The 22,549-nt window shown below is 53.8% G+C and overlaps 1 protein-coding gene across 17 annotated transcripts; it reads right to left on the bottom strand.

Moving 5' to 3' along the window:
- CDK10 (cyclin dependent kinase 10) lies at nucleotides 1-22,417 on the bottom strand. 17 transcript variants are annotated; one of them, XM_054669671.2, is made up of 14 exons: nucleotides 22,289-22,417; nucleotides 16,091-16,133; nucleotides 15,115-15,297; nucleotides 7,070-7,141; nucleotides 6,147-6,249; nucleotides 5,807-5,888; nucleotides 5,119-5,186; nucleotides 4,302-4,354; nucleotides 4,146-4,215; nucleotides 3,379-3,438; nucleotides 2,823-2,946; nucleotides 1,285-1,424; nucleotides 1,010-1,062; nucleotides 1-760 (listed from the first exon to the last, which is right to left on the bottom strand). In XM_054669671.2, the coding sequence occupies exons 3-14, from the start codon at nucleotides 15,131-15,133 to the stop codon at nucleotides 663-665; spliced, it is 942 nt and encodes a 313-aa protein (XP_054525646.1). In that variant the 5' UTR covers nucleotides 15,134-15,297; nucleotides 16,091-16,133; nucleotides 22,289-22,417; the 3' UTR covers nucleotides 1-662. The 17 variants fall into 17 exon arrangements, with proteins under 17 accessions (XP_054525646.1, XP_063653629.1, XP_063653630.1 ...); XM_063797559.1 differs by lacking the exons at nucleotides 15,115-15,297; nucleotides 16,091-16,133; nucleotides 22,289-22,417 and adding exons at nucleotides 8,364-8,436; nucleotides 9,879-10,109; nucleotides 10,899-11,026; XM_063797560.1 differs by lacking the exons at nucleotides 15,115-15,297; nucleotides 16,091-16,133; nucleotides 22,289-22,417 and adding exons at nucleotides 8,364-8,436; nucleotides 9,879-10,109; nucleotides 10,937-11,016.
- Between the last annotated feature and the right edge of the window lie 132 nt (nucleotides 22,418-22,549).

Below are 22,549 nucleotides of genomic sequence, written 5' to 3'. Positions count from 1 at the left end.
TCTGTTAAGAAAGCTTTTATCCAACAAGAGCCTACAGCTTCACTCAGCATCAGAGCCACGGCCTCCTGTTGGGTCCTCCATGTGGGGAGCAGGGATGCAGCTCAGCCTCCAGCCCAGGGCTCTCCTGGTAGTCTCGGGGTATCCTCAATTGTGGCTCCCACCCCATACCTTGTCCCTCTTGTCCTCATCTGGAGTCCTGCCAGGCCCACCTGGGGTCCCCACAGCCAACCCATGCACCGGACAGCCCCGGGCGACTGAGAGGGGATACGAAGGTCTTCTGGGCCCGCTCATCCCAGGCCGGCGTCCACCACAACTCAAAGACAGCGGGGGGACTGCACCCACCACTCCTCCCAAGAAGCAGTGGTTGCACATTTCCAACATAGCGAGGAGGACCACATGAGACCCCTGCAGCCACGGATGGAGCCGCCAGACCTGCCCTTCCAGGGTGCACGGGCTGGGAGCCCCCCGGTGTCACCCGGCCTTTTTCTGGGGGGAGCAGTGGGTTCAGGGCAGACAGTGGGAGGAAGTCAGTGGAGGATGTTCCCAGCCAAGGGGATGGGCTGGATCCCGGGCGCCTGGTCAGCCTGGCTCGTGGCACCCTTCACAGACACCACTGATCGGAAGACCTGGTGTGGGAATACAGGCGTGTGCCAGGCCCACCATCAGGGTTTACAGCGCTTGCTCTGGCCCTCGGAGGTGGCTGGGGCGGCCCGCTTGTTGCGGTGGTGGGGAAAGGTCGGCATGAGCTCCGGCTCACAGGCTGCAGGGAGAAGGGTTCAGTGCTGGGCGGGGCAGGGCCCCAGATAGGAGGAGCAGGCCCAGGTCTGAGTCCAGCTCTGCCTCTGGACCTGGCCCTGGGCTGTCTGTGCCTCCACATGCCCCTGTCCTCTTACCCCAGAAAGGGTGTGCCATCAGTGAGGGCAGCAGGCCACTTCTCCACCACCCACCCCGGGCAAAACGGGCTCCCAGCCATACCCCACAGAGCGAGTCAGGAACCCTGCACACTCACGTAGGGGCTTCTCCTTGAAATAGGAGCTCTCCAGGCAGTCCCCAGCCGTCGCCCTGGAGGAGGCAGCCTGCGTTAGTGCGACTCGTGAGTGGGGCTTCCTCACCTCCCACCCAGCTGAGCAGCCTGTGATTCAAATGCTCAAAGGAAGCCAGGTGGCCACTCCGAGCGGCTGTGCCTGGGGAGGGGCCTCTCCGCCGCAGTGAGGCTGGGCTCTGGCAAACGGTCTGGACGGTGTGGGTGGTGAGGGTCCCTGCCCCCCGTGCAGAGATCAGCACCTTTTCTTAGGGTCGTACATGAACAGGAAGTGCAGCAGGCGCAGCCCGGCCTCCGACAGCCATGGGAACTTGTGCTTCAGGTTGTTGTAGGGCTGCTTCCGGAGGCTGTACTGGCCGACCAGTGGCAGCTTGGAAAAGCCCTATGGGAGGCAGGAGCTGAGGCGCAGAAGGCGTGGGCACGGGCAGGGGCTGCAGGCGCAGAGGGCGTGGGCACGGGCAGGGGCTGCAGGCGCAGAGGGCGTGGGCACGGGCAGGGGCTGCAGGCGCAGAGGGCGTGGGCACGGGCAGGGGCTGAGGCGCAGAGGGCGTGGGCACGGGCAGGGGCTGCAGGCGCAGAGGGCGTGGGCACGGGCAGGGGCTGCAGGCGCAGAGGGCGTGGGCACGGGCAGGGGCTGCAGGCGCAGAGGGCGTGGGCACGGGCAGGGGCTGCAGGCGCAGAGGGCGTGGGCACGGGCAGGGGCTGTAGGCGCAGAGGGCGTGGGCAAGGGCGGGGGATGTGGGCGCAGAGGGCGTGGGCACGGGCGGGGGCTGCGGGCGCAGAGGGCGTGGGCACGGGCGGGGGCTGCGGGCGCAGAGGGCGTGGGCAGGGGCTGAGGCGCAGAGGGCGTGGGCAGGGGCTGAGGCGCAGAGGGCGTGGGCACGGGCGGGGGCTGTAGGCGCAGAGGGCGTGGGCGGGGGCTGCAGGCGCAGAGGGCGTGGGCAGGGGCTGAGGCACAGAGGGCGTGGGCACGGGCAGGGGCTGTAGGCGCAGAGGGCGTGGGCACGGGCAGGGGCTGCAGGCGCAGAGGGCGTGGGCACGGGCAGGGGCTGAGGCGCAGAGGGCGTGGGCACGGGCAGGTGCTGCAGGCGCAGAGGGCGTGGGCAGGGGCTGAGGCGCAGAGGGCGTGGGCACGGGCAGGGGCTGAGGTGCAGAGGGCGTGGGCAGGGGCTGCAGGCGCAGAGGGCGTGGGCACGGGCAGGGGCGGAGGCGCAGAGGGCGTGGGCACGGGCAGGTGCTGCAGGCGCAGAGGGCGTGGGCAGGGACTGAGGCGCAGAGGGCGTGGGCACGGGCAGGGGCTGAGGCGCAGAGGGCATGGGCACGGGCAGGTGCTGCAGGTGCAGAGGGCATGGGCAGGGGCTGAGGCGCAGAGGGCGTGGGCACGGGCAGGGGCTGAGGCGCAGAGGGCGTGGGCAGGGGCTGCAGGCGCAGAGGGCGTGGGCACGGGCAGGGGCTGAGGCGCAGAGGGCATGGGCACGGGCAGGTGCTGCAGGCGCAGAGGGCATGGGCAAGGGCGGGGGATGCGGGCGCAGAGGGCGTGGGCACGGGCGGGGGCTGAGGCGCAGAAAGCGTGGGCACGGGCGGGGGCTGAGGCGCAGAAGGCGTGGGCACGGGTGGGGGCTGCAGGCACAGAGGTCGTGGGCACGGGTGGGGGCTGAGGCGCAGAGGGCGTGGGCACGGGCGGGGGCTGCGGGCGCAGAGGGCGTGGGCACGGGCCGGGGCTGCGGGCGCAGAGGGTGTGGGCACGGGCGGGGGCTGTGGGTCTGCCCAGGACGCCCACCGGCCAGATGTTCTCACTGGGCGTGCCCAGCAGCTGCACGATCAAGTCAATCTGGTGGATCTCGGAAGTGCCAGGGAGAAGAGGCCTGTGCGCCAGCAGCTCGGCCAGTATGCAGCCCACAGCCCTGCAGAGAACAGTGGACCTCACTGCAGCCAGACGTCTGCTGACCCCGCCAGCGCGAGGAACAGAGGACCTGACTGCAGCCAGACCTTTGCTGACCCTGCCAGTGTGAGGCATGCTGGGTCAGGGACACTGTGAAGGACAGGCAGGGACCACTGGCTCCCCTCCTGGGCCCCGCAGGCCTCCCGGGGTGACAAGTGCAGGGGCAGGCGTGCCTCCTCCAGACCTCTGTGCTCCAAGCCTGAGAACAGCAAGCTAAGTTCTCACACCTCCTCCTGGGTTTCCAGGCTCAGGCCCACCTCCCTGGGAGTGGGAGGCTGGCAAAGACCCCACTGCACTCCTGCCCCTCCCCTGAGGCTGAGCTCAGGAACCAGGTGACCCGGCTCCTGTCCCAGCCCTTCCTGAGGCCCCAGGAGCGGTAACCGTATCTCCTCACCACATGTCGATGCTGGTGGTCTGCGTGGTGGTTCCCAACAGCAGTTCAGGGGCTCGGTACCTACACACAGAAGCACCCACCTCAATACGGCCGGCTCCTCTCCCCAAGCCCAGGCCTCCACAGGACACAGCCTCCCCGAGAGCCTGTGGTGGCCCGGAAACCTGTCCCAACTTGGACCACCCTCTGCCCCAGGCCCTGCAGATCCAGGTGGCGCACACAGCAATGGTTGCCGGGGGCGAGAGCTGTCACGTGCAGCGGTGTCCTGAGAGTCGCAGGGACCACGGACCCTCGGCACACAGCCACACCAGCCACTACCAACCCATTCTCAGATGGGGAGTACATGACACTGGGGTCCTGACCTGATTCTGACCAACTCTGATATTCAGCCCTGGCTAAGCATGACCCTGTTTGGCTAAAAGTATCCAGGAGGAAGAACCAGGGAAAGCATGCAAGCTGCCTGTCCTTCAGTCCGTGAAGCAGCCTTCCCTCCAGAGATGGTTTCACGGCCACGGTGTGTTTCCAGCTCTCAAGGCGAGGTGTGTCTCATCTAGGCAGGCCCTTGACGCCACTGAGCCCGTCTCTCACCATTTTGTGGCAGAGCCCTGCTGTGTCCTGGAGGCTGTCCTAGACCCAACGTTTCTGAGTGTGCACAGACCCTGTAGCTTAACATTCCCAAGGCCACTTGCAGCTTCGGCCTGACATCCCCAAGGAGACCTCCACCAGACAGGCCTGGTCCCCAGGGGCCACCATGCTTCAGAAGGACTTACCAGAGAGTGACCACCTTGGGGGTCATTGGCTTTACTGGGACACCATAGGCCCGGGCCAGGCCGAAATCCGCTGCAGCAGAGAGGGGAGTGTGTGTCACCAAGTGAGGGCTGACAAGCTGCCATCTAGGGACAGGGCCTGGCCCAAGTTGCACCCACCTGTCTTCACACAGCCCTTGTCGGTCATGAGCAAGTTGGAAACCTTCAGGTCCCTGTGATAGAAAAACAGTGGCAAGTGGCTCCCAGAGGGCCACAGGGGCTGAGAGCTCCCCCACAGCACCGATGCCCATAGACTTCCTGCACGTTTCCTTAGCTTTGGGCTTTTTAGTATCTTTTTTTTTTTTTTTTGAGACAGAGTCTCACTCTGTCGCCCAGGCTGGCGTGCAGTGGCGCGATCTCGGCTCACTGCAAACTCCGCCTCCCGGGATCACGCCATTCTCCTGCCTCAACCTCCTGAGTAGCTGGGACTACAGGCGCCCGCCACCACGCCCGGCTCATATTTTTTTTTTTTGTATTTTTAGTAGAGATGGGGTTTCACCGTGTTAGCCGGGATGGTCTCGATCTCCTGGCCTTGTGATCCGCCCGCCTCAGCCTCCCAAAGTGCTGGGATTACAGGCATGAGCCACTGTGCCTGGTGTAGTATCTTTATTATTATTTTTTTCATTAACTTGTACATGCTGTTGATGTTTGGACCTTTTAAAAATCGGAGTGCATGGCCGGGTGTGGTGGCTCCCACCTGTAATCCCAGCACTTTGGGAGGCCAAGGTGGGTGGATCACTTCAGCCCAAGTGTTTGAGACCAGCCTGGGCAACACAGAGAGACCCCTTCTCTATTTTAGAAAAAAACACAAATGGAGTGTGAGCAGCGGGCAGGCTGCTGCAGCTGGGAACCCTTGAGCTTTTAGTAACTCCACAGGGGCAGCACAGTCAGGCCTCAGCCGAATTTGTGCTTCCAACTCTGCCTAGCTGTCACCCACCTGTGGATAATGAAGTTCCTGTGCAGATACTGGAGGCCCCGGAGCACCTGCAGCACAATGCACTTGACCTGTGCAGAGGGTCAGAGGTACCAGTCAGGGTGAGCCTGCAGGGAAGCCCAGCTGGGCCCTGCCACACCCACACTGGCCAGCAGGACTAGCAGTCCCAATAGCCCAGGAAACCAGTGCCCTCAGAAGGCTCTCGGCCCCGGGGCTGCACGCTCCCAGCAGCCCAGGAAACCAGTGCCCTCACAAGGCTCTCGGCCCCGGGGCTGCACTCTCCCAGCAGCCCAGGAAACCAGTGCCCTCAGAAGGCTCTCCGCCCCAGGGCTCCCCGCTCCCAGCAGCCCAGGAAACCAGTGCCCTCAGAAGGCTCTCAGGCCCGGGGCTGCCTGCTCCCAACAGCCCAGGAAACCAGTGCCCTCAGAAGGCTCTCAGCCCCGGGGCTGCCTGCTCCCAACAGCCCAGGAAACCAGTGCCCTCATAAGGCTCTCGGCCCTGGGGCTGCCCGCTCCCAGCAGATGCCCCCACCACAGGAATTCCACCTCACTGAAGCTCGCTGAAACACTGGGAGGTGGATGCAGAGGCAGCAGCAGCTCTGCAAGTCCCCAAGTGCCCTGTTTCGTTATAAATGTGCACCACAAGGGCCCATAAAGCCCATTCCCCCACCCCAGTCCCCTCTGCCACGCACCTGAGCCTCCGAGAAGGGTGTTGGCATATTCTCCAGGAGGCTGGCCAGGTCCTGCTCACAGTAACCCATCACCAGGAAGATACTGGAGAAACAGAAGATGCATGCCACTCTCCGGCCTTCTCCTAAGGGGTGAAAGTGGAGCCTCCCCTGCTGCAGGAGGGGACACGGGCAGGACAACCTGTGTCCCCCTAGACAATGGGCTGAGCCAGGCGGTGAGGTGGGGTCATCTCTTCTCTGACAACCTCATGCCCAGTGACACTCAGTCCTCGCTCTGTGCAACACCTCTAGCCCAAGACACATGCTCCCTAGGGCCCGATGCATAGACCAGGAGACCACGTACCTCTCCAGGTGGTTCCCCACAACCACCTCCTTCAGCTCCACGATGTTCGGATGACGCAGGCGGAGCAGCAGCGTGATCTCCCGCAAGCTGCTGATGGGGATGCCTGGGGAGGGAGGTGGCCTCAGCGAGCCCCACCCCAGTGATGGCGGGGAAGCCCCAACCCCAGCCACTCTTGGGCTTCACGAACACCTGATAGCAGGTACTGCAGTGTCCCCACCTCAGGGATAATTGGGGCGACCCCAATAAGCATTTTTTTTTTTTTTTGATACAGAGTTTCGCTCGTTGCCCAGGCTGGAGTGCAATGGCACCATCTCGGCTCACTGCAACCTCCGCCTCCTGGGTTCAATCAATTCTCCTGCCTCAGCCTCCCTAGTAGCTGGGATTACAGGCATGTGCCACCACGCCTGGCTAATTTTGTATTTTTAGTAGAGATGGGGTTTCTCCATGTTGGTCAGGCTGGTCTCGAACTGCCGACCTCAGGTGATCCACCTGCCTCGGCCTCCCAAAGTGCTGGGATTACAGGCGTGAGCCACCACGCCCGGCCCAATAAGCACTTTTAACTCTTCCTTGACCAAATATGAATCGGCACCTCTCTAAACACGGTGGACATCTATCTGGGGCATGGCAGGGCCCTGCCTGCACAGGCAGGTGCTGGGGGTGGAGGGGACAGCAGAGCTGAGCCGGCAGTGAGGTGGCCTCACCAGACAGGAGTGGGAGGAGGGGATGGAGACTGCAGAGCTCTCCTGGCAGACAGCTGAGGCTGCGTGTGGACCTGGGGGTGATGCGCTGGGCCACACCAGAACCCTCCCAGAGGCCGGTCCCGCCTATAACCACCGTGCAGTCGCTCTGAGGTAACTTCAGGTAACTCACATCCTTCTGCCTCCTCCCAGTGCGAGGTCCCAACACCCCAATTTCCTGCTCACCATCCTTCTCCTTGTCCATCCGCACCTTCTTCAGCGCGACAATCTCATCTGTCTGGGTGTCCCGGGCCCGATCTGGAATGGAAACACATTGGTGATGACATCATCTCGATGCCCCTCGTGCGCTCCCTAGCGCTGCACGGGAGGCTCTCCCTGAGCCACAGGGGTCCCCGTTCTTTCCTCTGACAACCTCATGCCCAGTGACACTCAGTCCCCACTCTGTGCAACACCCCTAGCCCGAGACGCGTTCCCCCTGGAGGGTTTCCTCATTTTAACTGGGCAGGGGGTGCCCAACTTTGCTCTGTGCTGGACCCTGGCCTCCAGCCACTCAGTTCTGTGGCTCCAGGCTCTCCATGTCCTCCTTAGCATGCAGATCACTGCTTTGTGCTCTCTTGTAATGTCCTAAAAGCAAATAAGGTACTCTATGCAGAAAAAAGCAAACCTTATTTTGTGTGAAGATGGCTCTACAAAACATCCTGCTAATGTGTGCAGCTTCCAGAATGACCTACGCCAATTTCACATCTGTTATAAGCTTCAGTTGTGTGTGGTGTTTTTGGTTTTGAGACAGGGTCTCATTCTGTTGCCAAGGCTGGAGTGCAGTGGCGTGATCACAGCTCACTGCAGCCTCAAACTCCTAGGCTTGGCCGGGTGCGGTGGCTCACACCTGTAATCCCAGTGCTTTGGGAGGCTGAGGCAGGAGGATCATTTGAGCCCAGAAGTTCAAGACCAGCCTGGGCAACATAGGGAGATCCCATCTCTGCCAAAAATTTAAAAATTAGCTGGGTGTGCTTATGCACTCTTGTGGTCCCAGATACTCAGGAGGCTGAGGTGGGAGGATCACTTGAGCCTAGGAGATCGAGGCTGCAGTGAGCTATGATCATGCCACTGCACTCCAGTCTGGGCAATAGAGCAAGACCCATCTCAAAAACAAAAAGAAAAAACACCTGGGCTCAGGTGACTCCTCCAGAGTTGCTGAGGTTATAGACATGAGCACCGTGTCCAGCTCCTGCTGCTTCTGGAAAGTTCTGTATTTTATTTCTGTAAGAGTTCTGTCTACTCTGCAGTGACACATTTGGATTATGGGCATTAGCAACCGGATGCTTACGTTTACCCAGAAATGGTACAACGTTTGTGATAACTACATCAGGAATTGAAGTTCCTGAACAAGTTTCTGCCCTGTTTCAGAGCACAGGGTCTGAGTCCCTTCCAGCCCCAACGCGGCTGCTGCTTCGACAATCTCGTCCCACACTGTCACAGCCACGAGCTGCGGCCATATGTCCTAGCCTTGGCCACTCACACACAATGCCGTAGGTACCCTCTCCAATGCGGTTCAGCTTCTCAAACTCCTTCACACTCCGGCATCGTCCCAGCTGAAACAGAAGGGTGTTGCCAGTGTGGAAATTTGGCAGCTGATGGAACAACTGAGGAAATTTCAAATGGAATTTGTACCAGGGAGCCCACTCACGTCTTGCTCACCAAACAGAAAGGCAACCACATGTTTGGGCTTTTTTTTTTCTTTTTTTGAGACTGAGTCTCGCTCTGTTGCCCAGGTTGGAGTGCAGTGGCAAGAACACGGTTCACTGCAACCTCCGCCTCCTGGGTTCAAGTGATTCTCCAGCCTCAGCCTCCTGAGTAGCTGAGATTACAGGCATGTGCCACCACAACCGGCTAATTTTCTATTTTTAGTAGAGACGGGGTTTCACCATGTTGGCCAGGCTGGTCTTGAGCTCCTGACCTCAAGTGATCTGCCCACCTTGGCCTCCCAAAATGCTGGGATTACAAGCGTGAGCCACCGTACCCGGCCTCTTGCGCTTTTCTGATGACAAAAGGTGGTGACAATACTGGGCCAATGCTTTGAAAGAAATATCAGAGGCGGCCACTCAGATACTCCCTTTCAATCCCACATACAAAAATACATCTGTGGCAGAGGCTGCTGTCCCAGCATCCCTGTATCACTACCTCCTGGAAGTTATGAAACGCTACCCAGTGGCATCTGGTCTTGGAATGTGAGCTGAAGGGACCGTGTGACTTCCAGGTGAAAGGAAGCTTTCATCTCTTCTCACCTCAGTGACGGGAAGAAAAAATGGAACCAGAATGCCTGACCCACCTGTGCAAAACAACTGCTTCTCTCCAGAATGTTAGGGGAGAGTGAAAAAAGGCATCATCTTGAGGCCCTGTATTTTGGGGTCTCTGAACTAGTAGAGTCTGTATCCTTCTCCCTGGATCTAAGAAGCACATGTAGGCCGGGCGCAGTGGCTCACGCCTGTAATCCCAGCACTTTAGGAGGCTGAGGTGGGTGGATCACGAGGTCAGGACATCTAGAGCACCCTGACTAACACGGTGAAACTCCATCTCTACTAAAAGTATGAAAAAATTAGCTGGGCGTGGTGGCGGGCGCCTGTAGTCCCAGCTGCTTGGGAGGCTGAGGCAGGAGGATGGCACGAACCCGGGAGGTGGAGCTTGCAGTGAGCCGAGAATGCGCCACTGCACTCCAGCCTGGGTGACAGAATGAGACTCCGTCTCAAAAAAAAAAAAAAAAAAAACACACACACACACACGTAGCAAGGTTTGAAACCTCACAGCCCATTTCCCGGCTTCCCTTCTCTTAACCCTCAGTCTCAAACCTGGGCTCAAGCAATCCTCCCACCTCAGCCTCCCAGATTGCTGAGATTACAGGTGTGAGCCACTGGTCGCATTTGTCCTCAGTCTGATTCCTTCCTGACATCTGGGGACCGAGTCAGAAGCATATGGCCTGTCACTCACTGATGGCCTAGTCTCAACCTCCCTTTCCCGCCTTAATTCCCCTTCTCACATCCTCTGCTTGTGCTCTTCTCGACACGCTTCTTATTTCTGGGTGTCCAAATCCTTGTCACACTTCCTGAACTCAAAAGAAATGCCAGGCCAGGCTGGGGGCGGTGGCTCACGCCTGTAATTCCAGCACTTGGGAGGCCGAGGCAGGAAGATCACTTGAGCCCAGGAGGCTGACGATGCACTGAGCCGTGATCACGCCACTGCATTCCAGCCTGGGCGAGAGCGCTAGACCCTGTCTCAAAAAAACAACAAAAAAGGAAAGGCCAACTCACTACTTCACCCCAGAGTCCAGCACACGGCTCTCAACGCGGTGAGCGCCTGCTGCACGTGTGGATGAGGAAAGTGTGGCTCCTGTTGTGATCCAGCTACGATCTGCTAATGATTCTTACTGAACACGTGGCTTGGTCTCTCAGAGCACCAGCCAGCAGTTAAAACACACACCAGCGGCCAAAGTTCAGGGCTCTCCGCCCCCACCAGCCGTGCACCTGGGCAACATCGCCCAACGCCCCGAGGCTCCCTCCTGGTCTCTGCAGAGGGAGGCACCGGCACCTCCGCAAGGGCCGCGCCCAGGGCTCGCGTGAAGCCGCCAGGCAGCGCTGGACCCCGCTCGATGCAGCCCAAGCCCAGCGGGAGCCTTCAAGCTCCAACTCGTCGCGGGTGTAAATTCTCCCCACAAACAAGTGACTCGCGGCTCAGCCTGCAAAGCCCAGCTCGGGCGCTGAACCCAGCAGCGCCCGAGCTGGATCCCGGAGCCTGCTCTTCCCACGTCCCGGGGCCGTCTCTCCGCCGGCGCGAGGCATCCCTGAGCCCGCCCCGGTCCCCCAGATCTCCAGGGACCGGCTGTCGGGGTCCCGAGCCCGCCCCGCCCCGGCTTCCGCCCCCGCCGCGGGGAACTCTGGGACTGTCGTTCCCGCCCGTGCCGGAAGCCTCGGCGCGGCAGCGCGACACGAGGCTCCCCAGACCCAGCCGAGCAGTGCCGCTAGCGAGGCGGGCAGAGCTGCCCGGGTGGCACCCCGCGCACCCTGTGTTCCGGAGGCACCGTGAAGAAGCCCTCCTTACGAATACACTTCAGACGGATCTGCTCGCACTCCAGATCCGGCTCCGCCATGCCGAGCGCTGACCCCGCCTCTCTTGCGCGCAGGCGCAGACGCGGACGGCCCCGCGGCGCAGGCGCGAAAGCTCCTTCCCGGGCTTCCTCTCCTTAGCAACGGTTACCAAGAGACGCTCCCGCGGGTCCGCTCTAGGCGCTGGGCTCCAGGGACCGGATCCGACTGCTGCAGTTCGGGCCTTATTTTAGGGTGAAGCCCGGGCAGCCGACCCGGCTGCGCCGTAGTGGGAGGCCACGGCGATTATCCAGGTGAAGGTCTTCCAGGTGAGACGGGTTCCCCCAGGTAAGAAGGTCCTCCAGGTGGGAGTCCTTCATGTGGGGAAGTCCTCCAGGTGGCCGGGAGGGTCCTCTAGGTGGGGGGTCCTCCAGGTAAGATGATCCTCTTGGGGGGGGGTCCCCCAGGTGAGGGGTCCTCCAGGTAAGAGGGTCCTCCAGGTGAGAGGGTCCTCCAGCAGAGGGGGTCCCCCAGGTAAGAGGGTCCTCCAGTTGGGAGTCCTTCAGGTGGGGCGCTCCTCCAGGTGAGAGGGCCCTCCAGGTGAGAGGTGAAGGTGAAGGTCCTCCAGGTGAGGGTCAGGCCACTTGGTCCAGGGATGTGGCTTCAGCAAGCATTTGGGTGCCTCCTCTGTGTTCAGGACATGGGGACTCCGGGAGACTGAAGGAAGCAAGTGGCAATGTCCATGCCGTCAAGTTCTGTGACAGAAATAAGCAGGAGCAAGTGAAAGATAGGAGAGAAGCTCTGTGACGGGTGGCATTCAAGCTTAGCTTCTGGGCAGGAAGAGGCAGCTATGTCAGCATTCCCTAACAAGGTTTGGCAAAGTAGATACCTCCCCTCACTCATGGAAGACCTGACTTCCCAGGCTGGCAGAAGCTTCTCTCACGGGCACCTGCCTCTCCAATCTCTTTCACAGCCCAGCCCTGGAAGGTGGAAGAAGAAAAGTTGACATGGAATGTTTGGGAAGCACCGCTGGTCCAGGTCCAGGATCGGGGCAGCCAGCATGTCCTCTAATCTGGCCTCACTGTTGAAATCCAGTCGAGCAGGCAGGGCCCAAACCACTGCGAGACCAGCTCGGTCGGGCGCAAACCACCGCCCACTGCGGGACCAGCTCGGTCGGGCGCAAACCACCGCCCACTGCGGGACCAGCTCGGTCGGGCCCAAACCACCGTCCACTGCGGGACCAGCTCGGTCGGGCCCAAACCACTGCCCGCTGCGGGACCAGCTCGGTCGGGCCCAAACCACTGCGCACTGTGGGACCAGCTCGGTCGTGGAGACCCTAACCCAGCGGCGCTAGAGGAATTAAAGACACACACACAGAAATATAGGGTGTGGAGTGGGAAATCAGGGGTCTCACAGCCTTCGAAGCTGAAAGCCTCGAACAGAGATTTACCCACATGTTTATTGACAGCAAGCCAGTGATAAGCATTGTTTCTATAGATTATAGATTAAAAGCATTTCTTACGGGAAATAAAGGGATGGCTGTGGCTAGTTATCTGCAGCAGGAGCACGTCCTTAAGGCACAGATCGCTCATGCTATTGTTTGTGGTTCAGGAACTCCTTTAAGTGGTTTTCCGCCCTGGGTGGGCCAGGTGTTCCTTGCCCTCATTCCAGTGTGGGAGTCATGGCCATCACGAGCATGTCACAGTGCAGCAGAGATTTTGTTTATGGCCAGTTCTGCGGCCAGTTGATGGCCACATTTGGGGGCCTGTTCCCAACAGCCCACAGCCAGACCTAGACTCCATTCAGACTGGTTTTGATCAGCACGTAGAAAATGGGGGAGTTGAGTGTGGTATAGAAAATGGGGGTGTTGGCCAGGCGTGGTGGCTCACGCCTGTAATCCCAGCACTTTGGGAGGCTGAGGCGGGTGGATCACGAGGTCAGGAGATAGAGACCATCCTGGCTAACACAGTGAAACCCCATCTCCACTAAAAAATACAAAAAATTAGGCAGGCATGGTGGCGGGTGCCTGTAGTCACAGCTACTCGGGAGGCTGAGGCAGGAGAATGGTGTGAACCCATGGGGCGGAGCTTGCAGTGAGCCAAGATCACACCACTACACTCCAGCCTGGGTGACAGAGTGAGACTCTGTCTCAAAAAAAAAGAAAAAAGAAAAAAAGAAAATGCGGGTGTTGTGACCAGGCACAGTGGCTCATGCCTATAATCCCAACACTTTGGGAGGCCGAGGTAGGCAGATCACTTGAGGTCAGGAGTTCGAGACCAGCCTGGCCAACATGGTGAAACCCCGTCTCTACTAAAACTAACAAAATTAGCTGGGTGTGGTGGTGGTTGCCTGTAGTCCCAGGTACTCAGGAGGCTGAGGCAGGAGAATCGCTTGAACCTGGAAGGCGGAGGTTGCAGTGAGCCAAAATCGTGCCACTGCACTCCAGCCTGGGTAACAGAGTGAGACTTTGTGAAAGGAAGGAAGGAAGGGAGGGAGGAAAATAGAGGGAAGAAGATAGAGGGAAGAAGAAAGAAAGAAAACAAAGAGCACGTGGAGAGAACAATCCTAGAAAACTGATGTAGGCTGTGTTCCTCTGAAGTCCATACACAGCAGGCAGGCGTGAAAGTGGTTTATGTATATAAATAGGTACCATTATTCTCTTCTGAGGTTTAAGTTGTCTAGCTTTCGTTTGCAGAGCTTTAAGAAAAGCACAGCTTTGGCCTGGCACGGTGGCTCATACCTGTAATCCCAGCACTTTGGGAGGCCGAGGCCGGTGGATCATGAGGTCAGGAGTTCGAGACTAGCCTGGCCAACATGGTGAAACGCATCTCTACTAAAAATACAAAAAAATGAGCTGGCCATAGTGGTGCACACCAATAATCCCAGCTACTCGGGAGGCTGAGGCACGAGAATCACTTGAACCCAGGAGGCAGAGGTTGCAATGAACTGATACCACGCCACTGCCTGGGTGACAGAGTGAGACCCTGTCTGAAAAAACAAATAAACAAACAAAAAAAGAGAAAATAATAAAAGTTGAAAAACCTTAGGCAAGGCTAGAATCTAATAACAGGTATACTATAGTTTATTTTGAAACATAATTTTTCTCTCTGTAGTCTCCTATTTTTACCAAAGTGAAATCAGGTAGTACTGATTTGTTTTCAAAATATGTTTTAGTCTTATTGTACTTGGCCTGGTTATTTCTATAAACTGTAGCAAGAATAAATATTTACCACGTAGGCTTTTTTTTTTTTTTGAGACGAAGTCTTGCTCTGTCGCCCAGGCTGGAGTGCAGTGGTGCGATCTCAGCTCACTGCAAGCTCCGCCTCCCAGGTTCACGCCATTCTCCTGCCTTAACCTCCCGAGTAGCTGGGACTACAGACGCCCACCACCACGCCCGGCTAATTTGTTTTGTACTTTTAGTAGAGATGGGGTTTCACCGTGTTGACCAGGATGGTTGCAATTTCCTGATTTCGTGATCTGCCCGCCTTGGCCTCCTAAAGTGCTGGGATTACAGGCGTGAGCCACTGCGCCCGGCCACAAAAATTGTATCATTGAGAAAATTATGCCAATTGGGGAAGATCTGATCTAGCCAAACCCCCTTTGACCTTTAGCCTTCAAGCTGCCTTCAGTTATTCTTGGGCTAGCTTTGGGAGACGTTTATAGTTTACATGATAATAGCCCCTCCCCAAAACTCAACTGTATTTGTAAAACTAATGAGGGGCCACCAGGCTAGGGAGAGGAGAGGAGCCTAAATTTTCCTAAGATGTAGACATAAACAATTATCAGCCATTATTCCAGAGGTCCTGCAGATAACAATGCTATTGTAACCTAAGATTGGCCTTTTGCAGTACCTCACGAGGGTTTTTTGCATGTCTGATACCTACGGCTCCAACAGGACCCACTGACTGATGATGGCTCCACCTGGACCTGCCAACTACTCCTGCAGCCCCACCCAGAAGCGGTTCAGCACACGGGAGGATCCTGTCTCACACCCTACGATGGCCCCCTGCCCCCGCAACCCATCAGCAGCAAGCACCCACTGCCAAGCTACCCCACCCCTTCCCCCAAACTACCTCTGGAAAACCCTAGTCCCCAAATTCTTGGGGAGACTGATTTCAGTAATCATCAAATTCTGGTCTCCCATTCACTTGTCTCTGTGTGAATTAAACCCTTTCTCTATTGCAGTTTCCCTACCTTGATACACGGGCTCCATCTGAGCAAGAAGAATCCACTGGGTGGATACAGTATGAAGCCAGTTTTCCCAAGGGCTTTGATGGGCACTATAGGTCAACTCTGATTCCTTAAAGCCGTCTGTTTATATTTGAAAGCATGCCATTCCAGTCAAAGCCTTGGTAAAATATGCAGTGTCTCTATGTCCTATTACAAGAGAAAACAGATTGTTACTGCACGTGCACACATCATTATATTGACATTAGAATACAAATAGGGGAAGGGAGAGGGAAAAGTTTTTTTTTTTTTAAATAGTGCTCACAGATAGTTCCCAATTTTTGGAGAAATCAGAAAGAAATATGCTACTCAAGCAAAATGTAAAAAACAAAAAAGAAAACAGAAATATGTTCCAAATCTTCCTCACAGGAGTGTACTTTACTCAATTGCTAAAAGCTGCAAATAGCTCAAAGTTAAAAAAGTTACCGGCCGGGCACGGTGGCTCACGCCTGTAATCCCAGCACTTTGGGAGGCCGAGGCGGGCGGATCACAAGGTCAGGAGATCGAGACCATCCTGGCTAACACGGTGAAACCCCGTCTCTACTAAAAATACAAAAAATTAGCCAGGCGAGGTGGTGGGCGCCTGTAGTCCCAGCTACTTGGGAGGCTGAAGCAGGAGAATGGTGTGAACCTGGGAGGCGGAGCTTGCAGTGAGCCAAGATGGTGCCACTGCACTCCAGCCTGGGCAACAGAGTGAGATTCTGTCTCAAAAAAAAAAAAAAAGTTTTCTTGGTTCTGAAAGAACAGAAAGAATCAGTAATGTTTTAAGCAAAAACATAAAAAGATTATTTCAGTCTTATATTAGTTTAGTCCATAAAATTAACTCTTGTTTTGCCCAATATTGGATGAACAATCCTCATGAATATAGCAGCTCTCAATGACAGTCTTGGAAGTTTTTTGCTCTATTCCAATGGCACAATCTCAAAAGTGATCAGAAACTTACATTGAAGAGTACCTCGAAGTTCTATAGCTGATTATAAACTGCTCTGTGAAAAGATCAAAGTAAAACAACAATTGTGGATGACAAAAGTCTTAGAACAGCCACAGTTAAAGACATAATTGAGGCCAGGCACAGTGGCTCATGCGTGCAATCCCAGCACTTTGGGAGACCAAGCAGGACGGATAACTTGAGGTCAGGAGTTTGAGACCTCCCTGGCTAACATGGCAAAACCCTGTCTTGACCGGGCGCAGTGGCGCACATTTATAATCCCAAAACTTTGGGAGACTGAAGCGGGTGGATCACTTGAGTTCAGGAGTTTGAGACGAGCCTGATCAACATGGTGAAACCATGTCTCTACTAAAAAAATGCAAAATTAGCCAGGCATGGTGGTGTATACCTGTAATCCCAGCTACTTGGGAGGCTGAGGCAGGAGAATTGCTTGAACCCAGGAAGTGGAGGTTGCAGTGAGCCAAGATCGCGCCATTGCACTCCAAGCCTGGGCAACAAAAGCAAAACTCTGTCTGGAAAAAAAAAAAAAAGAAACCCCGTCTCTATTAAAAATACAAAAATTATCTGGCCGTGGTAGCATGCGCCTGCAGTCCAGCTACTCTGGAGGCTGAGGTATGAGAATTGCTTGAACCTGGGAGGCAGAGGTTGCAGTGAGCCAAGATTTTACCACTGCACTCCAGCCTGGGCCACAGAGCAAGACTCTGTCTCAGAAAAAAGAAAAAAAAAAGACATAATTGACAAGCAAATTTGGTTACTTATGTGGCATACAACAATTTTACATAATAATCATAATTACTACTAATACCATATACTAAGATGTATCAGAATCACAGGCATCTCATACAATTTTGGAACACACACTAACAACACATTTATATAAATATAATCCCAAGAAAAACACCATTTCACCTTTAACAATGCTTCCTGTATGATTTCATTATACCAAATAAGCCATATATCTCTTTTTGGACTTCAGGGGACCTAATATCAAAAAATTGCCAGGTGCGGCAGCTCACACCTGTAAATCCTAGCACTGTGGGAGGCTGGGAGCGGTGGCTCACGCCTGTAATCCCAACACCTTGGGAGGCCTGGCGCAGTGGCTCACACCTGTAATCCCAGCACTGTGGGAGGCCGAGGCAGGTGACTCACGCCTGTAATCCCAGCACTTTGGGAGGCTGAGGCAGGTGGATCATGAGGTCAGGAGATGGAGACTATCCTGGCTAACACAGTGAAACCCTGTATCTACTAAAAAATACAAAAAAATTAGCTGGGCATGGTGGCAGGCGCCTGTAGTCCCAGCTACTCAAGAGACTGAGACAGGAGAATGGTATGAACCCGGGAGGTGGAGCTTGCAGTGAGCTGAGATCGTGCCACTGCACTCCAGCCTTGGTGACAGAGCAAGACTCTATCTCAAAAAGAAAAAAATATATAAAAATTAGCCAGGTGTGGTGGCGGGCACCTGTAGTTCCAGCTACTTGGGAGGCTGAGGCAGGAGAATCACTTGAACCTGGGAGGTGGACGTTGCAGTGAGCCAAGATTGTGCCACTGCACTCCAGCTGGGGCAACACAGTGAGACTCCATCAGACACACACACACAAAAATTAATGAGGACTGAAGAAAGAATTTGATTTTGGAAAGTTTGTCAAATATAAAAAGTGTTTTGTTTTGTTTTTTGTTTTTATTTGAGACAGAGTCTCGCTCTGTTACCCAGGCTGGAGTGCAGTGGTGCAATCTTGGCTCACTGCAAGCTCTGCCTCCCAGGTTCACGCCATTCTCCTGCCTCAGTCTCCCAAGTAGCTAAGACTACAGGCGCCTGCAACCACGCCCAGCTAATTTTTTGTATTATCAGTAAAGACAGGGTTTCACCATGTTAGCTAGGATGGTCTTGATTTCCTGACCTCTTGATTCGCCCATCTCGGCCTCCCAAAGTGCTGGGATTACAGGTGTGAGCCACCGTGCCTGGCCTAGAAAAAGTTTTAAAACAGTTGCTATCACTAAATAGGATCCCAGGTCATTGTAAAATAAGTCATTCACTTAGCCATAGTGATAACTCACAGATTTCTCTGTTTTTATTTTCTTATTATTTTTTTCTGTTTTTACGTTTCCTATGGTGCTGAGCTAACTCAAAGATTTCAAAAAAAAATGTAGAAACCTTTATTCTTTGAGGGAATTTCTCAAAAGATAAAGACAGCATAAGGCCAATTAAATCTCTCTAAAACTTTATAAACAAGTCTATTAAATTGTAATCATCTTGACCATAAGATATAATTTTCAGGCTGGGTGTGGTGTCTCACGCCTGTAATCCTAGTACTTTGGGAGGCCAAGGCAGGCGGATCACTTGAGGTCAGGAGTTCAAGACCAGCCTGACCAACATGGCAAAACCTCATCTTTCCTAAAAATACAAAAAGTAGCCAGGTATGGTAGTGTGCATCTGTGATCCCAGCTACTTGGGAGGCTGAGCCAGGAGAATTGCTTGAACCTGGGAGGTGGAGGTTGCAGTGAGCCGAGATCACACCACTGCACTTCAGTCTGGGTGACAGAACAAGACTCCACCTAAAAAAAAAAAAAAAATAATAAGGCCATAAGGCTGGGTGCGGTGGCTCACACCTGTAATCTCAGCACTTTGGGAGGCCGAGGCAGGTCAATCACCTGACGTCAGTTCGAGACCAGCCTGGCCAACATGGAAAAACCACATCTCTACCAAAAATACAAAAATTAGCCAGGCATGGTTGTGGGTGCCTGTAATCTCAGCTATTTGGGAGCCTGAGCCAGAAGAATTGCTTGAACCTAGGAGGCAGAGGTTGCAGTGAGCTGAGATCACACCACTGTACTCCAACTTAGGCAACAAGAGCCAAACTCTGTCTCAAAAACAAAAAAGATAATTTCCATAAACATTTTTATAACTTTTTTTTTTAATTAAAGAGTGGGTTAATGCTCCAAGAAAGCCTTGTTAATCTGACATAGGCCAAAATTGCACCACTGTACTCCAGCCCAGACAACAAAGTGAGACTCCATCTTAAAAAAAAAAAAAAAGCTTTTTACAAACTTTATCAAAACTTACACAAACCATTTATGATATACTTGGACTTCCTGTTTTATCCTGAACATCCCTCTTTCCAAAATAACTAGCCATTTTAGAACAAAAATTTACCATACGAGATTCTTTCTCATATGAAATTATTTTCCTTTTAACTTTTCATACTAAAAATATCTCCTTATAGCTATCTTTACATCTGTACTTATTTATTTATTTAAAATAAATTTTTTTTTGAGATGGAGTCTCACTCTGTTGTCCAGGCTGGAGTGCAGTGGCGCAGTCTCGGCTCACTGCAAGCTCCGCCTCCCGGATTCATGCCATTCTCCCGCCTCAGCCTACTATAAAAATATTTTTTTTAAAATTAGCCAGGCTGGGCGGATCACAAGGTCAGGAGATCAAGACCATCCTGGCTAACACAGTGAAACCCCATCTCTACTAAAAATACAAAAAATTAGCCAGGCGTGGTGGCAGGCGCCTGTAGTCCCAGCTACTCAGGAGGCTGAGGCAGGAGAATGGCATGAACCCGGGAGGCGGAGCTTGCAGTGAGCCGAGATAGCACCACTGCACTCCAGCCTGGGTGACAGTGCAACATTCTGTCTCCAAAAAAAAAAAAAAAAAGTTTATATTTTTCTGATACAGTATTTAAGTGCTTTTTTTCCTTTAACCCAATTAAAACTCTTTTATATATTTTTCGTAGTGAAACACTGTATACATGACTCATAAATACATAGATGCATTCAACACACAGAAGATGCATAAGACCCCTTCTTTTTTTCCTACTATTTTAAACTTACAATTTCTTTCTTTCAATCTTTTTTTTTTTTTTTTTTGAGTTGGAGTCTCACTCTGTCACCCAGGCTGGAGTACAGTGGCACAGTCTCAACTCACTGCAACCTCCACCTCTTGGGTTCAAGAGATTCTCCCGCCTCAGACTCCTGGGTAGCTGGGATTACAGGCACCTGCCACCATGCCCGGCTAATATTTGTATTTTTTTTTTTTTAAGATGGAGTTTCGCTCTTGTTGCCCAGGCTGGAGTACAATGGCGCAATCTCAGCTCACTGCAACCTCCGCCTCCCAGGTTCAAGCGATTCTCCGGCCTCAGCCTCCCAAGTAGCTGGGATTACAGGTACGTGCCACCACACCCAGCTAATTTTTGTATTTTTAGTAAAGATGGGGTTTCACCATCTTGGCCAGGCTGGTCTTGAACTCCTGACCTCAAGTGATCCGCCTGCCTTGGCCCCCCAATGTGTTGGGATTACAGGCGTGAACCATTGCACCCGGCCTAAACTTCCAATTTCTTGATAACCTGTTTCATTGTCTTAGGCAATTTTCAGCTTGATAGCCCTAAATTGACATACCAAAGGAAGAACTCTTAGGTGAAAAATCAGATAGCAAAATTTACATCTCAAAATACAGAGGGAGAGTCTGGGTGTGTTAGAGGGACATTAAAAATGAATGTTACCTGTAATCCCAGAACTTTGGGAGGCCGAGGCAGGCAGATCATGAGGTCAGGAGTTCAAGACCAGCCTGACCAACATGGTGAAACCCTGTCTCTATTAAAAATACAAAAATTAGGCTGGGTGCAGTGGCTCACGCCTGTAATCCCAGCACTTTGGGAGGCCGAGGCGGGCGGATCATGAGGTCAGGAGATCGAGACCATCCTGGCTAACACGGTGAAACCCCATCTCTACTAAAAATACAAAAAATTAGCTGGGCGTGGTGGCGGGCGCCTGTAGTCCCATCTACTGGGGAGGCTGAGGCAGGAGAATGGCGTGAACCCGGGAGGTGGAGCTTGCAGTGAGCAGAGATCACGCCGCTGCACTCCAGCCTGGGCAACAGAGCAAGACTCCGTCTCAAAAAACAAACAAACAAAAAATTAGCCAGGTGTAGTGGCGGGCACCTGTAATCCCAGCTACTCAGGAGGCTGAGGCAGGAGAACACTTGATCCCTGGAGGCAGAGGTTGCAGCGAGCCGAGATCGCACCACTGCATTCTGGCCTGGGCAACAGAGCAAGACTCTGTCTCAAAAAAAAAAAAAAAAAAAAAAAAAGAATGCCAAGTCAAAGATAAAATTATAGGCTGTGCATGGTGGGGGACTTCAGTGGGGGCCTACCCAACTTTGAGCAGGGGGCTGCCCACTTCGGCTCCCCTCTTCACTGAGAACTGTTCTGTTGCTCAACAAAACGTTGTCCTGCTCACCCTCCGGTTGTCTGCATAACTTCATTTTTCTTGGACATGGGAGAAGAATTTGGGACTTGCTGAATCACAGATTCAAAAAGGCGGTGACGGCCAGGCCTGGCGGCTCACACCTGTAATCCCAGCACTTTGGGAGGCTGACGTGAGCAGATCACAATGTCAAGAGATCAAGACCATCCTGGTCAACATGGTAAAACCCCATCTCTACTGAAAATACAAAAACTGGCTGGGTGTGGTGGCTCATGCCTGTAATCCCAGCTACTTGGGAGGCTGAGGCAGGAGAATGGCTGAACCTGGGCGGCAGAGGTTGCAGTGAGCTCTGAGATCGCGCCACTGCACTCCAGCCTGGGCGCATAGTGAGACTCCGTCTCAAAAAAAAAAGAAAATCCTTTTAAATCTTTAAATCTCACTACCTTATTTCAGCTGGGACAAACTGCTGATATTTCAAAAGTAACACAAATTTCAAACCAGAAAGGATGTAGGAACCAAACCCGGGCTGTCCTGGTGGAAAAATGGCGGACTCTACCTACCAAACTGCAGCGTGAGGTGACGGCACTTACTCTTCGAGTGTGGCTTGGCTGGAAAAAGGTGGCCTCGTTATGCAAATAAAGCCCATCAGGTGGTCAAAATCTTTTTTCCCTTTTTCTGGCTTTTTTTCCTTTTTCCCAGCTGTGGGAATTCAGCTAATTCAGAGGCTTGTTTCCCACAACTTGGAAGTTTGCTTCAGATTTGACCAAGTCTAACAGAATTCGTCAAATCCAACAGGAAAAAGACTGAAACAGCAAAAATAGCAAATACAGAAACAAATAAACAAAAAGCAGTTAAGCAAAACATACAATCCCACATTTTATACACTTACTGAGCATGCTAATAGTAAGAAGTTAAGACCAGCCAGTAGTTAATGTTAGCTTTAGTCATTAAGGAGAACTTCCAAGACAGAACCCCAATTCAGCTACTTACCTAGGAATGGGGCCCAGGCTTTAGACTGCTCTCCCCCATCGTGGAATCAGGAAAAACTCGAGATGTTTCCGAGCTGAAACTCCAGGGAAGTCTCCTGCTCCCCATCATCACGGAAACAGGAAAACTCGCCTTCTTTGTTGGAAGCAAGTAAAACACCGGAAAAGGAAAAGGCATTGTGCACAAAATAAACTTTCGACCTCAACCAAGTTTCGGGAGATCAGAGATTCTCTGGAGGGTGGTAGGGCTCCCGGATCTCAGCAA

The sequence above is a fragment of the Pan troglodytes genome, chromosome 18, assembly GCF_028858775.2.
Source record: "Pan troglodytes isolate AG18354 chromosome 18, NHGRI_mPanTro3-v2.0_pri, whole genome shotgun sequence".
NCBI lineage: Eukaryota > Metazoa > Chordata > Mammalia > Primates > Hominidae > Pan > Pan troglodytes.
Note: the sequence above shows the minus strand (reverse complement) of the source record. Positions and strands in the feature narration are given on the sequence as shown.

Coding starts and splice junctions, on each gene's coding strand:
- CDK10 (XM_024349556.2), bottom strand. CDS start 10,985: ATGGCGGAGCCGGATCTGGAGTGCGAGCAGATCCGTCTGAAGTGTATT. Junction 4,216..4,301: donor CAAGGGCTGTGTGAAGACAG/GTGGGTGCAACT, acceptor TCTCTGCTGCAG/CGGATTTCGGCCTGGCCCGG. Junction 2,947..3,378: donor ACCACCAGCATCGACATGTG/GTGAGGAGATAC, acceptor TGTTCTCTGCAG/GGCTGTGGGCTGCATACTGG.